General features: G+C 39.4%; 1 protein-coding gene across 3 annotated transcripts in view; it reads right to left on the reverse strand.

Moving 5' to 3' along the window:
- Window positions 1–12,197: 12,197 nt before the first annotated feature.
- FAT3 (FAT atypical cadherin 3) overlaps window positions 12,198–19,000 on the reverse strand; it is a 760,616-nt gene continuing 753,813 nt past the window's right edge. For all 3 annotated transcript variants that reach the window (XM_069080441.1, XM_069080440.1, XM_069080439.1), the window contains one exon: window positions 12,198–18,673. In XM_069080441.1, coding sequence (XP_068936542.1) covers window positions 18,051–18,673 — 623 coding nt within the window. In that variant the 3' untranslated portion in view covers window positions 12,198–18,050. The remainder of the gene's footprint in view (window positions 18,674–19,000) is intronic.

Consider the following 19,000-nt stretch of genomic DNA (forward strand, 5'->3'; position numbering starts at 1 on the left):
TTGTTTTATAGGCTAAGAAATGTGTCTCTTAGAGGAGAAATGACTTGTTTAAGGTCACATAGTGTTTTGTCTCCTTTCAATCTAATTCTTTCTATCCTGTATCATACTGACTCTCAGTTCCTTGAAGGAAGATTAATTCATTTCCGCACACTGAAGTACCTCATATTGAAGAACCCATGGTCAGGGAGATGATACTGGAATTATTTTTCAAGAGAAAAACTCCACACCTTCCCCACGTACATTTCTGCATTCAATAATTAGTCTAATACTAATCAGGCTATGCATTATTGTCTTTGCCATGTTAATTTTGTGAGACAATGGCGCGTAACTCAAAAACAGGGCAAAGCTAGATGATAAATTGGCGAAGGGCTCATGGGATGACTGCATTATTCATGAAAACACACCAGAACAACTGGAGGATAACATTAGATGTTAAATCATAGGAGCAATTACAAGACTATTATTTCAAATGATGTAATTGCCACACTTACAGTGCATATTATGCAGATACCACACACTGACAGATTTCCTCACTTTCATTTCATGCCATAAGGAAAAACTATGGATATGCTTTGAAAGGGAATTCTGTGCAAGACAAAGAAAAATGTATCCATGCGCACAATTCTTCTCAGCAAGTCCCTAGAGCATCAATCAGGAACTCAGGTTGAGCCCCGAGTTCAAAAGGTTCTTGAAGTACTTCCAGGACTCTCTCTTCCCTCTTCACATCAAATGGCACAGGTCTCTGTTATGTGATTCTATGGATGGTCTAGGCTTCAGGGCAATAAAGAGAGCCTGCATTTCCTTGGATCTAGCTCTAATCCTTCAGCTCCCTAGGTCTCCTTTAGGGACCTTGTCTTCACCTAATACATGTTAAATTATAGACCTTAAGCTGGGATTGACTTTGTGATCACATACTCTAGTCCTCTCATTTGATGGAGGGGACATTGTTATTGGGTTCCCTTTATTGTTAGTAACTTCGTTTTGAGTGGAGATGTGCTCAGATCTGTGAATTAGCTCATCAGATCAAGAAGTCAAGGTGACACCTTGGGCTTCTCATGGTATCTATAGATCACAGACTGTGGATGTTCCTGGCAAGTGTTTCTATTCTAGCTGATCAAGAATTCTATTCATTCACTCATTGATTCAACACACACGCGCGCACACACACACATAATGCACCTACTCTGTCTAATGCACTGTGTTAATCCTTGAGTTGGATGAGTTCTTTTTTTTCTTTTGGTTTTGTTTTGTTTTTTTGCTTTTTGGACGGGGAAAGGTAGGGCAATTGGGGTTAAGTGACTTGCCCAAGGTCACACGGCTAGGTGTGTGTGTGTGTGTGTGTGTGTGTGTGTGTGTGTGAAGTGTCTGAGGCCGCATTTGAACTTAGGTCCTCCTGACTCCAGGGTTGGTGCTCTATTCACTGCGTCACCTAGCCACCCCAGGATACTCTTAAACAAGGACATTTCACCACTTTTTCTATAACTTATAGTCTTAGGGAGTTTTCTAGAACACTGAGAGGTAAGTGACTAGCCCAGGGTCACTCTGCCAGTAGAGGTCTGATTTTAACCCAGGTCTTTTTGACTCCAAGGCCAGGTCTCTAGCCACTCCTCTTCAATTCCTTTCACCTTGTGTGTACATGTTGCTGTTCAGTCATTTCAGTCAGTTCTGACTCTTCATGACCTCATTTGGGGTTTTCTTGGCAAAGCTACTAGAGTAGTTTGGCATTTCCTTCTCCAGCTCAGGAAACAGGTAAGAAGGTAAAATAGCCAGCTGAACCAAACCCCAAAGAATTGAAGTTGGAAGTTATCTATGATCCATGCTTCTGGCAAGAAAGGAATAAGAAGTTAGTCATCTTAGCAATAATTCAGAACAGAAAAGGGGGAGAGATGAAGGAATATGTCTGTTCTCTTTGCCTACTCACTACCTCATACATGACAGGCTGAGGAAGATGTACTGTGGAGTGGATCCTTTTTTGTAGGCTATGGAAGAAATCAAAAGAAATGATGGGCGATTTCAGAGTGAGACTCTGTAAAACCAACAAACTATCTTAAAGTTACACTATGTGTATATGTAGAGAGGAGAGAAGGAGGAAGGAGGTGGAAAAGGAAGGGGGAAAGGGCAGGAGGAAGGGGAGGAGAGAGGAAAAGAGAAGAGGGTTCAAGAAAGAAAAGGTAGGGAGAGGGAAGATTAAAAAAAGGAGGTAAAAGCAGAGGGGAAGATTGGATGGAAAGGAAAGGGGGAAGGGGAATAGAAAGAGAAAGGGAAGAGAAGGCAAAGGGGAAAGGGAAAATAGAAAGGAAAAGGGGAGGTAAAAGAGGGGAAGACAAAAGAAGGAAACAGGAAGGGAAAGGTAAGGGGAAGGAAGGGAAGACAAAAGAGGGAACCAAAGGGGAAATGAAAGAAGAAAGAGAAGAAGACAAGGAGGGGATGGAAAGTGAAAGTGGAAGGCAAAGGGAGTGGGGAAATTGGAATGGGAAAGCAAAGAGGAAAGGAGGAATAGAAAGGGAAAAGGGACCAGTGTCTCTGATAAAGGATTCATTTCTAAAATATAAAGAAAACTGAGTCTAATTTATAAGAATACAGGTCATTCCCCAATTGATAAATGGTCAAAGGATATGAACAGGCAGTTTTCAGAGGAAGAAATTAAAGATATCTACAAACATATGAAACAATGCTCTAAATCACTATTGATTAGGGAAATGCAAATCAAAACTACTCTGAGGTACCACATCTCACCAGTTAGATTGCCTAAGATGACAAAACAGGAAAATGATAAATACTGGAGGGGATGTGGAAAAATTGGAACACAAATGCATTGTTGGTGGAGTTGTGAACTGATCCAACCATTCTGGAGAGCAATTTGGAACTATGCCCAAAGGGCTACAAAAATGTGCATACCTTTCACCCAGCAATACTACTTCTAGGGTTGTATCCCAAAGAGATCATACAAGTGGGAGGAGGACCTGTATGTACAAAAATAATTATAGCAGCTCTTTTTGTGGTGGCAAAGAATTGGAAATCAAGGGGATGCCCATCAATTGGGGAATGGCTGAACAAGTTGTGGTATATGAATGTAATGGAATACTATTGTGCCAAAAGATATGAGGAGCAGATGGACTTCATAACAAGCTGGAGAGACTGATATAAACTAATGCCGAGTGAGGAGAGCAGAACCAGGAAAACTCTGTACACAATTACAGACATATCATATCTGTGACGACTGACTTTGACAGACTGGGCTCCTCTCAGCAATGCAAGGTTACAAGACAACTCCAAAAGACTCATGATGGAAAGGGACATCCACAACCAGAGAAAGAATTAGAGAGTCTGAATGCAGATTGAAGCAAACTACTTACTCTCTCTTTTTTGTGTTTTGTTTTGTTCCTTCTTTCTTGTTGTTCACTCCATTGGTTATAACTCTTATTTACAACTTGACCGACATTTAATGTGAAGGTATTTGTAGAACCTATATTGGATTGCATGCCACCATGGGTGGGGAGAGAGGGGGAAGGAGAGGAAAGGGGAGAAAATTTGGAACTCAAGGGATTTGTGGAATTGAATGTTATAAACTAAAAATAAATAAAACTTTAAAGACTTAAAAAAAATTTTAAAAAGAAAGTTAAAAGCGAGAGGAATGGAAAGAGGGAAAGGGACACGAAGGAAAAAGGGTAATGAAAATGGGAAAGATAAAGGGGAACAAAAAAGGAGAAGTGGAGTGTAAAGAGGAGAAGACAAAGGGGGGAACAGAAAGTGAAAGAGGAAGACAAAAGGTGGCTGAAGGGCGAGTGTGTGTGTGTGTGTGTGTGTGTGTGTGTGTGTGTGTGTGTGTGTGCTCTGACTCAGCTGAGTGTGATTTCACTCTTTGGCACTTCCCTTTTGAAATAAAAAGAGTGTGTTGGAAGGTTTTTGATCCCATTTCTACTACATGTTTTGGAGGGCCTGGCCCTTGCTTGTTAGCTGGTTCCTGCTTAAGATAGTAGAGTCTTCCTCCCAAGTGTGGCTTCTCTGAAGTGCCTTGGGATGAGCGAGGCAGCAGAGCATGGAAAGCAGCACATTTTCATGAGCTCTCTACTTTCTGGAATGCTCAATGACACATAGCTGGTCACTCTCCACGGAGAACGGGAGAGATGGGTTTGAAGAGCAGTTATAGCTGAGAAACTTGGATCAATTGTGGCTGCTGGAGGCAGTTGGTGGAGCAATGGATATTGCTCCTGGGCCTTGCAGTCAGGAAGATCCAAGTTCAAGTCCAAACCTCAGATACCTTCTAGCCATGTTACCCTAGGCAAGTCACCTAACCTCTGTTTGTCTCAGTTTCCTCAAATATAAAATGGGGATAATAATAGTAGCTTTGAGGATCAAATGATGTAATATTTGTAAAAAGTGTCTGGCACATAGAAATGCTTATTCCCTTGCTACAAACACAATTTGTCTCTTGGAAGTCAGATAATAAGTCAATTTAAGTGGAATTATGGGCTCTGCAGCATTCTGATAAATGTATGCAGACAGTGGCTGCTGCTGTACTTGGGGTAGTAACAATTAAATTTCGGGAAATGTAGGTAGACCCAGGATATCTTCCTTAAGTGGACCCCAGACCCCCAGTGGACATAGAAAGAACCTGATCTTTAAGAATATCACTCGAGGGGCGGCCAGGTAGCACAGCATGTAAAAGCACCGGCTCCAGTGTCGGGATGACTTGGGGATCAAATCTGGGCTCGGATACTCAGCACCACACCCAGAAATAACTGGCCGTGTAACCTTGAGCAAGTTACTTAACCCCGATTGCTTACCAAAAAAAAAAAAAAAAAGAATATCACTCGAGACTCCGTCAAATGTTCTTGGGAGCTTTCCTCCTTCCAATCTGGGATTTCAGCCCCGGAAGAAGATTTGGTGGTGGGGAATAGTGGAATGAGCATTGGGCCTTGAGATGAGAGATCTGCGTTTGAATTCTGCCCTGATATTTACTAGTTACAGGGCCATAAGCAAGTTCCTTCATCTCTTCCTCATCTGTAGAATGGGAGCCATGCATATAGTGAGGAAAACATACCCCATCACATTGTAGAAGTCTGCAAATGCAAGTGATTTTGATGACTGACATGAAAGCTTCACAGGAGTGTGCTAATTTGGACACTCCTAATTTGATTCTACCCTATCTTCTCTCTCTATTGCTGTCTATTTTGTTTTTATCCATATCTTTGGTTTTTATATCATCATAATTTCTCCCAATATTCTTCCCTTTCCCTCTCCTAGACAGCCACACTATATAACAAATAGTATTTTTAAAGACAAAAAAAGAAAAGAAGAAAAAATATCAGCATAGCTTATCAATATGTCAAAAATGTCTGAAAATATGTGCAACACCTGTGGACTTCCCACCTTCATGAAGGGGCACATTGGAAGCATCTTATATCTCTTCTTTCAAGCCATGCTTGTTCTTTATAATTTTACATTTACTTTGGTTTTTGTGTGTGTGTGGTTATTCTTTCCATTTCCATTGTAATCATTATATATATATATATATATATATATATATATAATATTTATTTACTTATTTATTTATTTTTTTGTCTTTGCATCATTTTGGATAGATCCCTCCAGGCTTCTCTGTATTCACCACACACATTGTTTCTTACAGCAGAGCCATATTCTATTACATTCATGCACCACAATGCATTTAGCCAGTCCCCATTTGAGGGGTATCTACTATCCTTTTCTCTTTTAGAATATCCCTAGGTAAAAATCTTCTTGCTTTAGGTGCTAAAGCTGTTGGTTAAATCTCTGCCTAGGAGAAAGCAGAGCTGTAAGTAACAGTCTTGGCACCTAGGGCAAATAGAATGAGACAGGAAACTAGATTAAAGACCTGTGCAATTCAACCATCAGGGAGACCCCAGGACTTTGGCCCCATTGCTGCCGGAGGGTGGGGAAAATGGAGGATCACATATTTTCCTAGTTTACTTAGTTATTCCTACTAGCTTGTTCCTATGGTACTGGAAGAGTAAAAATACCATTAAAATGTAAATACAATTTTTAAATGGCACCATCTTTAAAAATATTTATAATTTTGTGGCTTCTAAATTTCTCTGTCCTGGGATAAAGCCTCGACCATTTCACTTGAGTTATGCTTCTGGGAGGAAGTAAAATAGGTCATCCTAATTCTTATGCCACACCAGGAAAAGCAGGGAGTACTCACAAAGCTAACCTGGTGACTTATGAGGAATAATAAGACTATAATATAGAATACAGCATAGTCATTGGCATCGTTGGAGGGAGTTTTCTCACCATCAGGTTCCCTACACCAAAAAAATAACAGGTCATGACCAAAAAATTCTTACATATAGATTTTAGGCATGTAAACTGAAGACGGCAGTTTCCATGAATTCAGTGTTTGCTGTTCTATTTTAAATGCCTATTTTATACTTGGTTTGCTAAAGAAAGCATCAAAAGGGCTTTGGAAAAGTATTAAAAATCATAAGCAGAAAGTAGGTCCTAAAGGAGGTACAGGAGGGGGGGAAAGACTGGTTTTAATATACAGCAGATCTTTTCCCCTGAATGCTGGGATGATCAAAGAAAGAACATTTTTCTATTCCAGATTCTCAATTTTACGTGCGTTAATTGTGGAACCAAAAATTTTGACACGTTCTGTGTTAAGAAAACTGGGCTATAATTTTTCAGTAACCTAGGATCAACTCCTTTACATGTAGGAAAGATTTATTCACCCTCCCTCCCCACATACTGAATAAAATAACACTAAGGAATATATAAAAGCTTGCAAAATTTCCCCTACCCCTGCCAAAGTAATTAGGCTCGAGTAAATGTTAGTAGCTTGTTATTAAGAAAGTCACCAGATTCAATTGCAATTTGCTACGTTAACATCAAATGTTAAATGCCTGGAATATTCAGTTCTGACAATCACTGTACCAATTAATATAATTCAAACTCAATTGCATGATCGGTATTTTTTTTTATAGAAATAGAAATGGAAAAGAACCATTTAATTTGCTGAATGTAGTATATTAATATTGCCCGTCACATTATCCAAATTTAAAATTGGTTCCGCGCAACCAGGAAATTCAATTTTCTTGTTGTTAAAAATGTTCATAGTAATTCAGCAACATGCCTTCAGGTTAGGGTTTCTATAATTACTTTGTATTTTGAATTCTTAATTAATTATATTCTCTGGGACATGAAAAAGTCATTTTGTGCTTATAGCTGGAGAGCCCATCCTAAATCCTTTTCTATTCTCATTAACTCACCCGACTGCATTTCTTTTTAGTCCCTGAAGCTGCAGGGCCTTTGGTCTCTCTAACCATATTATTCTCAGTTGATTTCTACTAGTCCCTATGTGCGTCCCAGTTTTAGTTACCCCAAATGATGAAATTCTTCCACTTGGCACCAAGTCCCATTGTGACCCAGTTAAGTGAAGCCCTTTCTGGATCATAAGCATGATTATTTCCTCAAAAGTACTAGCCCAAGTAGCAGCTCCTAAAATTGATTTTAGCTTTCATTAGAAAATGGCTTCCTTCAAAATTCCCCCTAGCTCGATATTACTCCAAAAGAGCCCAGAATATGAATCTTATAGACACACCATAGAGGCACCCCAGGTTTAACTACTAACACAGTTTGGTTGTAATGATTTTTGAGACATTCATTCTTTCAGCACCAGTGGGTGGCAGGCACTTGACATCATCTATTTTGCTCCATCCTCCCCGACCCCAAACCAAACAGGACCCCTGTGGCCTTAAGTAATGAATATACCTCCCCCATGGAAGGTCTTGGACAATCTTTAAGGATTTAAGAAGATCAAATGCTCCTATGTTTTTATTGATTGGATGCAATTTCTGAATAAGATGGTTAATTATGCTTAGATTTCTTCTGATTTAACTATGAAGCAGCTACTTTAAAAATACAAGTATTGTTTTCTATTGTTTTCCTATTGCCTTTATTTCTCATTCTATCCCTCTTCCTTGCCTACCCTGAGACAATTTTAAAATTAGAACACATACAGTGCCCCTGTCTACACATAGTATTTAGCTGTATACCTTTCTAAAGCACTTACTATGATTTTTCAGGGTATTGGAGCTTGAAGGGACCTGATAAACCAGTCACTCTAATTCTCATTTCACAGGGGAGGAAATAGCTCCAGAAAGGTGGTGATGTGAGGCTGTAAGCATCACAGATGGAATATCTATGTTTATATCTTAGCCCCCAAAAGATTATACATCTATGTAGAGAGGGGCCAGGCTTCTATACTTTATATTTGTTTCAGTGCCTAGCAAAGTTCTCTGCAGTTTGCTAAACCTGCTGCCACCAGAATTCCGACTCCATGGATTCTATTCTGTTATTTATTGATAAGAGTCCTATGACCAAACACAATCTCATTTGTAGCCTTGTGTCCACAGTTCCAGATCCTGAACCCTGGACTTTTGGGATTTCAGTGGACAACATGGAGTCTATTGTCAGTAAGTTTTTAGCTCATTTCCTTTTTTGTTTTGGGGAGCTTAGTGGCATCATGGATAGTGTTGGATTCAGAGTCTTGAGTTCAAATCCTGCTTCGGACTTACTAACTGGGTGACTCTGCACAAGTCATTTAATCTGTCAGCCTTCATTTTCTCATTTATTAAAAAAAAAGCACCTACCTCTTAGGAGGTTTTGGGGGTACAAGTGTTTTGCAAACATTAAAGCATTATATAAATGCCAAAGAATATTAAATGACAATAATAAAATAAAAAATTAGATAACAGGAAAGACAACAATAATAATTATAACTAATTATGAAGAGGCCTGGTCAGGCCTTTGCTGACCCTAGTTTTGCATGGTATTGGCCAAAGCATGGGGAAGGTGTCAGGGACTCTCTCCTAGTTGTCTGCTTACTGAAACGGTGGCTTATGGGGCTTGAGTCCAAGAGGAGACGGCAGAATTCACATAAGCTTTCAGTCTATGAGTAGCCAAGCCAATGATTCTTGAGCTGAGCATGTCTGGGGAATATGTGACTGGCAAGGCATGACTTTGGGCAAGGCTTTTGCTTTCTGCGGGCCTTGATATTTTCATTTGGGAAAAGAGTGATTGCAATAAAACAACAATAATAGCAGCAGCAGCAGCAACAATAACTGCCACCACCTCAGGAACAATAACAAAAACGTTAGAGGAACAAATCTGATCACAGTGCTAGGACCATATTGTAAGGATTCAAAAAACACATGTGGATTGATTAATAGTGCTTGTTACTAGTAGGCTGAGCAGGGAAGCAATCCATTTTTTGGACTCATTTTGTATTTTACATTCTAAAAAATTCTGAATTCAACAATATTAACTAAAATCAGCACTTCCATGTATAGTAGGACAAAAAGAGAAAATTATACCTGAACTCTTTCTTGTGTACAGCTTGCTTTCCTTTCAAAATTGTAATAAATTCAACATGTAACTTTTACATCTGTCTTGCTTGTCTGTCTGTCATTCCTGGCTTTCCTTCTGTTTTCATCTGTGCATGTTAAAAAATGTTTCAATGACTCTCCCCCCTTTTTTAAGTGGGCCTATCCCTAGCTCCTCTCTTTATCTGCGCCCCTCTTCTCTGTTGAGAAAAAATAAAAACTAAACATTTGTAATAGATATGGAAAATCAAGTAAACCAATTTTCCCCATTGGCTCTTTTTGTGAAAGAAAGTCTCATGCTGCATCTTGGGTAGTAGAGAGTATGCATGTTTGGCCCACATTTGTGAGGGGTTGAAACAAGATGAGGTTTCTATACAAGAAATATGAACATGGATGGGCAGGGACAAGCTGTTACAGCCCTTTCATCTCAAAGAACTAATAGAAAACAATGCTCCTGGGTTAAGGAAACTATCAGTCAACACTGGCACTTGCTTTACAATTTATGGTCTTAGTGCCAGCCTGTCACTCCCTAAGAAGTTAAGTGACTTGACTAAAAACATATAGTTGGTGTTTGTCAGAGGTAGGATCTCAACTGAGACTGGTCTGACCTCTAGTTAGACCAATACTCCTATTAGCAATAATAATGATAAGTCAGTCAATAAGCATTTATTAAGCCCTTACTATGTGCTGGACCCTATGCTAAGTACTAGGAATGCAAAGCAAAAAAAAAAAAAACCTAAACAAAAAAACCCACTGTTGCTACCCTCAAATAGTAATAATAATGGCTATCATTTATGTAAATGATATATAACCCTACATAAATATGATCTCATTTTATCTTCACAATTCCGAGATGTAGGTGCTATTATTATTCCCATTTTGTAGATAAAGAGACAAAGACAGAGGTTAATTGACTCTCCCAGGGTCACACATCTAGTGAGTCTGAGGTAGAATTTGACCTCAGGTTTTTCTGACCTCAAGTTCAACACTCTTGATGTCACCTGTTTATCTCCATTACATGAAAGAGAAAACTGAGGTTCTTGAGTTTAAGCGACTTCTTTAAGGTCATACAGCAACTAAATGTCAGCACCAAGGCTTGAACTAGTTTCCCCACTCCAAGTCTTACACTTTTTCCAAACTTAAGTTTTCAGAATAGGATGAATTATAATTAGGAACCCCTAAGAGATAATTGCAATTTCCATATCCTGGTAGTAACAGGATATAGCAAAGTTTTGGTTTCCCTAATCTGCCTTGTGGGAGAAATTATGATGATTACATTGAGAACCTGCCAGGCTGATGCTTGTTTTCAGTCCTTTGCCGGTTGGGTTGGCAAATGTGGCAATGAGAACTATTCCTCTCTTTGGAATCTCTGACTTGATTTGTTATTTCTTCTGATCTCTTCTCACCCCTCTCCAGTTTCCCCCTCCTTCTCTGCTCTTTGTTTAAAACCAAGTAAGCAGCACAAAACCCTATTGCTCCAAACTCCCTCCTCATCTTTCATGCATTGCTATGGTTAGGGGCAGAACCACAGTTTCTCCATAGGATGATTTCTGAGCATGGAGGCCAATAACTTTTTCTCCCCATCAGTCTCAATTTCATATATCCTTTCCAACTTTTAGAGATAGGTCCCTTGCCTTTTCTTCCTTACATCATTATTCGTAATCCTTGGGCTCAATCTCAATTTTTAAAGCTCAGCTCTGCTGGGACAGATACGTACTTGTTCCATTTCCTCCATGAGATGGAATGTGTAAACTCTGATCTGGACATAAATGGCTGCCCAGAGCTTTGATTCTTGCTTTGTTTTTAACCAAATCATAGCAGAGAAGCACACAGCACACCTTTGGCCTACTGAATGGCTTTTGGAAATGGCTTCATTAAAAAAACTACCTGGTCACATTGCCACAATTGCAACTGTGGGAAGAGAGATGCGGGACTTTTAGGGCTCCCAATAATTGCTTCTTCTTAAATCCTACCGTCCATTATCATTTCTGAACTAACCACACTGAGGAAAGAGTCAATGGGAATTCATTTGGGTGAAGTGAACCCTCATTGATTGTCTTTGAGTCAAAAAGCAAAGTTTTTGAAACTAGTTATAGGTTTAGCAAATCAGGTTGTACATCCTGGGATCTTTACCCTGGGGAAGACGAATGGGGATAGAGGGAGTCCTATGCTGTATGCTTCTGGGCAATGAGACAGAGATAGCTGATGGTTGGGTGATCTTGTGCTAAAAAGTCAGGAACCTTGGATACGTACAATGGTCAACTTTCTTCCAGTGTCAATGAAGCAAAAGCTTAGATTTCTTCACCAATCTTCCCATATCCCCAGGTTGTGTTTTGCCTTCTTTAGACTTCACTGCCCCTTCATAGCTGTCCTCTACCCTGAAATTTTATGTAGATTTCACAGGAAACCAAGAGGCCAGTGGAGTTTTCAATGCTTTTTTAACACCAATAGCTTTCTTATCTCTTCTGGCCCAAATGGTGGTATATGGTACTTGGGAAGGGCAGGAGGTCTATATAGCATGAGACTTGACAGCCTTCAGTTATTTGGTTCCATACCAGTAACAACCAAAAATCTTGGGTTAAACATCCAAGGGGACACTTAAAATAAATTAATTCAGACATCCAAATGTAAGCAATCTTCCAAGCTAGGGTGTTCAAATGATGAGAAGAGAGAGTATAGGTAAAAGCCTCAATGACTCCAAATGGCATGCTGGGACTGACAATTTAAGTCACATTTCCCACAATTCCCTGCAAGATGTGATGGCTCCCTTATGAGCTATGAGCATGAGGCAAATGACAAGACAGCAAATCAGAAAGAAAAAGTCAACACAAAGTCTTTTTTTTTTTTACTTGAAAATTTGTTTTTAACCATCAAATTTTGGCAGTTACAAACCTGTACACTGTTGGGCTGTTTTTTTTTTGTAGTTGTCACTTTTTTTCTTCATTTTTTAGGAAAAGAACACATGACTTAATACTGCCAACAGCAATATATGAAGGAACGATTCATCTTCATACAAGGGACAAGACCCACTTAGAGTGTTAGCTTTCCCTTTTGCATAAGGTTGTGTGTATGAGAGATAATGTGTATGTGAAGAAATGACATACTTTAATACATACTTGAAATGGCATAAAAATCATGTACCTAGTATCTGTGCAAAACACATTCATTTTAAAAAAAAGTCAATAAAAAACATTTCCTTAAAAACTGAAAAAAGTTAAATGAAAACAGCGGAACCAAAGAAAGGTTACAGTACATTTTGGAAATGATTAAAAAGCATCATTTTCAAATCTAAAACTTTTTTCTCATTATCTTAAAAGTTTATAGACTGACAACTCAGATGATTTAGAATCTGACCCCCAAATTAAAGCATCCTGATAGGCATCAAATACAGTATCTACAAAAGCCTGGAAATTTGAAACCGTTATATACATTTTTATAAACATTTTTAAACACCAAAACATACATCTTTTACAAACCAGCCTGTTTGCAACAGGTAAAATTTACAAGACAATCTTTCTAATACAGTGCTTAAAGAGAACTGCTTCCATGTTCCAAACACGTCTGTCCTTCCCCGAATGCAGTAGTATGGGCTCATTAAATTGTTAAATAGTAGCAATTCTGGTATTTGCTTGCTAGAAGAATACTACAGTACATATTATCCATTCCCACCTTGCTCTAATAAACAATACAGTTCTAGTGCATCCTTAACACTGGTAAAGACTAGTTATGTATGGCCTTTGTGTAGCATTACACAATTATTGCTTTTATTACAGAAAAAAAAGGAATTGGTTTCCTTTTCCCATCTCTCCCAGCCAGCTGGTGAAACATTAATGAATGCCCCACCCACTAAAGACCTGAAACCTCAGACTCATCTCCCCACACTACCCTCTTCCCTCCCCACCCCCAAATGAGCAAACAAGCAGAAGCAGAAGACATTCTGAGGCTTCCTATCTGATGAATATAGATAGATGTTTGGGACCCAAACCAATCAAAGTCTAAGGCTACCTCCTATGAGAATATGGAGAATGATCATGGTGATCTTGAATTATTCTCGTTATAATTTCTCAGGGCTTATAATTAAATATGTAATATCAATTCTAAAAGCCAAACCATTCGGCCAATTAATATGCATTGAGATTGTTTGGATAGCAACAAAATGAAGTGGAGAAGTCAAGAAATTGTCAGGAAAACCCTCCAAAAATGGGTGCATCTAATACCACCTGATAGTTCAAATTTTCTTGGGGGGGTGTTTGGATTTGGATATTTTGCTGCCTCAATTGAAACATGCAGATACAGTGTCAGTGAGAGCCTTTAAATGTTATATTTTAAAAATTTCCCCCCTCGGTTGGGGCTAGCCTGGTGATTTTCATTGCCTCAAGAATGCATTGTGAATTTCCCTTTCTGGCTGTTATACCCATTCTCTGTTATTTCTAAGTTTACACAGGCCCATTGTAGGGACAGACTGGTCCATCCCAATGGAATCACATGGACAGCCAGACTTTGCACATATAGAAGGTTGGCAGGGCCCAGTAGCAGCATAAACACTTGAAGGAAAAAGAAAAAAAGAAAACATCTCCTCGGTCATCTTATACTAGTCCTTGTTTATCTCATATTGCCCTATGGTTCCTGTTCTTTGTAGCAGCTTAAGCCCCCAAACTCACTCAAACCATTCTTCAACTTGGTCATATGTAAAAGTAGGCCAAATACCTACCAACAGAGTTTGTGAGAAATGATGGCCAAGGGACATTATGGAAAGGTGGGGAGCAAATGCTTAGACATTTCTCCCACATGGAAGATTCTGGAAAAAAACCATTAATATTGAGGAAAAACAGAAAAAAATTCCCACCCCAAGTTCCATCCAGATCTCAAACTGACCTGTTGATATGTATAATCACTGTTCATTTTAGGGCAACTCCATCCACCTAAGAGAGAGGTTTAGTAAACTAACAATGAAGCTAGCCTGTGAGGTCTGTATTTACTTGTCCAAAGAGCCTGTAGAACACCAAGTCTTGATGCCTGCCACGAAGATTATCTTGGTGTTGCAGGGCCCTCTTTGCCTCTTCTCAAATCAGGCATATGATGGAGAAAGATAGAAGGTCCTTAGAAGGGTAAACCTTCCTCATATGCTTTGGGGTTTTGAATTTGGTCTGTTCTCTCAGGGGAAAATCAAAGATGCTATTCAAAAGAATGAGGTACTTCTAAGTGGGAAAATGCCATTTCAAGGACACCATTTGGCATGTTTTATCACATACTTTGTGCTCAGTTCTGCTAAGTGCATTTCAAAATATCATTAGCAAGTTAGAGAAGGTTCAGAGGGTAGCAAAAGTGAAAGGATTAGAAGCTTTCTTCTTTAAAACAAGAATGAAGACAAAGACTTGGTCTATCTTACTTTAGAAGGAGAAAGGTTTAGAGAAGGGAATGCAGAGGTATATTAAGTAAAGTTAGGTAGAAAAAATTCCAGATACATGCTGTTTTGACACAGTGCACAGAATGCACTCAGGATTTAAAGACAGAAGAGAAAAAAATGACTCAGGGAAATTCTAAAATATGACAAGCCAATAAATGCATAGAATTGGGCATACTTGGGTGTCAATGAGGCCAACAGCTGCAGCCAGTGCTCTGACTGGTTCCATTATGGTCATGCCAATGTTTCTAATCCTTCTTCCCAAAATGATGCTAGCAAATAAAATAAACTTAAGATATTAGGATCTTAGGGTGTAAGAAGAGTTAATATACTTTTAACACTTAACTGAGTCAGCATCAATAACAATCAGATATGTAGCAGATCAGAGTTTATTTAAACTTACAGACTTAAGCATGAAGAAAAAAAGCTCATATGAAAATATTAACTTCTGTGCAACAAATTCAGCTTTCTGCACCGAGAGATCCATTCTTCAGGAATTCAATGAAAAACAGTCAAGATTAAAGGTCAGATGGAGAAAACATGATATGGTAGAAAGAACCTTGGATTGGAAGTTTGGAAGAAGATGCAAGTTCTAGCCCTGGTTCTGTCACTGACTGGTCATATAACACAACTTTTTAAGTAAAAATGAGGTTAGCCTAGAGACAATCTCTAAATTCCCTCTCAGTTTTTCAGATTTGGGGAATTCTTGGTGCTACTCTCAAGACCATTTCACCCTCTACAGGGAAACCCTTCATTTTCCATGCAATTTTGAGAAGAAATGTCAAATACTGTTCTCACCTGATCTGAAAATGCTGACTCAATACATGGCATGAGAAAGGACCTAAGAGAAATCGGACATCTCCCTGTGTGGCTTTTCTGAAAAGATCGGATGAGACACATCTAAGAAATGTGTATTGAATGCAGATCAGAGATCTCAGGCTGGCTCCCTGGATCTCACAGCCACATTCAGATCTATTTGCTCCTTCATTACTATGTCAGTCAAGCATTTCTTTCTCTCAGCAGAGAGGCTGTGTAAGCAATGGAAAATCATCTGTACTAATCCTGCCCTAATATATCCTGGGGGGTAAGAAATGAACTGTTGGTTTTACTTTGTCAGTTTTTTATGCCACTGCATTATTAAGATGGTTATAGAGGTTCTATCCAGATCATTAGTTTGTCATTTTCTCGCTGACTCCTACAAATGCACTCCTCACATGAGAAAAATGCTTGAGAATTTCTTTGATTGCAGTCTGGCTAAATACTTCAATCCATCGCAGAACCCTGATTTCAAGACCACAGTACAGATCATCCTTCACTTATAGCATGTCTGACCAAGAACAAAGATGAGAAAAAAAAACAACATAAAAAATGAATGGGCTATGAAGTGTGTCCACATATGGAGGGAGTTCTGAAGTGAAAGGGTATTATTGCCTTGACAAACTGTCAGCAAACACTGATCCCTGTACCAGGAGAGAAGTGAAATGAATGCAAAGAGAGCAGATAAGAAAAGTGACTAGGAAGGACACGGCCAGGCGGAGTCCTTGAGAGTTCACAACAATGCCACAATTGGTTTAAAACAACAAAACCCACAACAGTTTTGCTCATTAAGCAGATAGTGCAAATACACGTTTACCAGGGAAAGGAGAAGTTATGGACTTCCCAGTCCCCCTTGGAAATAGTTCAGGCTGCTTAGTGTAAAATTTGATTTGCCCTAATCAGCCTGAGGGGAAGCAGGAAAGTAACTCAACATGTCAATTTTAGATTTTATTGTACCATGTTATAACATCTCTTGTGGAATGACTCTCCAATTCATTTAGGAAATTTCCATGGTCAAAACCTGTGCATCAGACAGAGAACTGACCCTGGGCTAGAATGAAACATGAAGCACTTTCTGAAGACAGTTGAGACTCTTTGAATCATTTTTTTTTTTAACAAAATGGTACTATTAAAATCCAGAATTTTGCTTTAAGTTAATAGACATGGCACTATCCAAATAAGGTTAATGGGACTAGCAAATAATAAAGCATTTGGTGAGTCTCTTAACATTGAAGAGGTCCAAAAGGTTAGAAGGCTAGCACTGTTGGCCATGGTTCATAGTTTGCAAATCTCAAGATCACTTTACTCACAGACTGCCTTTTTGTGAGAAAACATAAACATACGTCTACATTGGCCCAAACACACATACTATTACAATCTTGTGTACAAACATCTACTCATCTAGTCTCTCTTAAGAGAGACTTAATTCCATTTATTGAAATGATACTGTCAAATTAAAAACAAGTACTTATTTGCCTTTTACCCGTGATAGTAAAAATAACATTTTTTGAGGGGAAACTTAAGAACTGTATACCTCTTTTAGCCTAGACAATGGTCACGAACTGGTCAGTTTTATATTTCCTGGTTTCCATGAACAAGGTCAATGATTACAATATTCTCAAATTGTAATCACTGCTGGGAATGTTTAGTAATAAAAGCAAAAAGAAATAATTTCTACCCTTCCCTCCCTGATACTCAGAAAACCCCCAAATTGTCATGCATTACTCTTCAATGAAATCTTTTTAAAAGATACACAAACCTCATCATTTCAATTTTGGGCTCCATTTTTAATCCAAGTTTTCCTAATTAAACCAGTATCTGAAAACTACAAAAAATGCAAGTCATTTGCTATAATTTTATAGCTGACAATTAGACAGCTTTATAAAGAAAATCATACTTAATTTTTAATATTTTTGCCCACTTTTGACATATTTTATTTTTACTCTTCTTTTGAAACCCTTGAGGGCTCAGTCCCCTCCCCCAATTCTATTAACTATTTTCTTTCTTTTCTCCATCATTTTAAATTAGCTTCACGCACCAATACTTTGATGCCTGAACTTTACCTGTTCATTAATACTGCGGGGATTGATACTGTTAAGACCTTCAATAACACAATACTGCACAAAGCTGAAAAGATTGACTGCATATAACTTACTAGGTGAACTTGTGTGTGGGGTTCTTTACCCCATTAAAAACGTGGTGTGCACTCTTGGCCATGAATGCTGGGTACATACTGTAAGGATTGTCTTTTGACTCACAGTAACAAATTTTGTGACATATGGTTTACACAACTTGACTTTAAAGTGTTTGAATGAGACAACATCGTTTGTGAATAAGTTATTTGTGGAAAATGGTGGATTTTCCCCTCATTCAATGAACCCTCCTCCATTGAGAGAGGAAACTCAGCCCATTTCCTTCCATGTTGAAATGAAGAATGAGAAAACCATCCTAGATGCGTGTGTCCTTTACACCTGGGTCTGGTGCTGAGTCTCAATAAATGGAATGTGAAGACTAGTGAGGCTGAGCTCCTCAACGCTCTCATAGTCACTCATGGCCACTTCAGAATCGTCAAAGCCACAGCTTGCAGACACGTCTGACGATGAGGTGCCCATGGAATTGTGCAAGGTTAAGGGCATGTTGTCTGCCATGCCCGTGTTCTCCATGTTCTGCTCCACGCCCACAGCAAAAGTACTAAATTCGTGTCCAGGCGGAGGCCCCACCGTGTCTGTCTCGTTGGGGAATGGGTGGGGAGGGAGGTACTGGCTGGGGTGGAACTGGGGCCTTCGCCTGCAGTCTGGGCTCAGTGTGCTGGCCAGGGAGGCTGGCTGTGATGGGGGTAGGGCCTCAAAGTGGTCTGGGTAGTCCTCTGGCAGGGGAGGGGGCAACTGGTCTTGGCTCAGAAACTCTTCTTCATGAGGTGGGGGATATTCGCTGTCAATGTCATAGCCACCCAGGTAGTAATCGGTCTCAAGCTCTCGCGTGCTCCCCTGATGAACTGATGCACCATCTGTATTCTCATAGTTGGGCACTTCCTCAATGTCAGACAGGCGGGCTCCTGGCATCCAATCCGAAGTGTCCCAATGATAGGCTGCAAAAAAGAAACCAGTCTTAATTAGCCTCTTTGGGGTCTGGAAAGTGAGTTGGAGCAGGATGGGAAGAGCGTCACATGCGCGCCATCACAACTAGGAGGCCCCATGAAGTCAGTGCCATCCACATGCTGTTTACAAGGCACTAATGGGAGGTCAGCCATGCTCTGACCAGAGAACAAGACAGACGGCCACTTCATATGATGATCCTCAAGTGCATAATGTGCTCCCCTTTTCTACTCAGCCAGACCATGAATACGATGATGGAGAAACACATTTTAGGAGTCTAAATTATATGAAAGACTTCCTATCCCCACATCTCTCCATCC

This window comes from Petaurus breviceps, unplaced genomic scaffold (genome assembly GCF_028583685.1).
Source record: "Petaurus breviceps papuanus isolate PSGF00001 unplaced genomic scaffold, PetGlider_PUasm1.0 91133, whole genome shotgun sequence".
Classification (NCBI taxonomy): domain Eukaryota; kingdom Metazoa; phylum Chordata; class Mammalia; order Diprotodontia; family Petauridae; genus Petaurus; species Petaurus breviceps.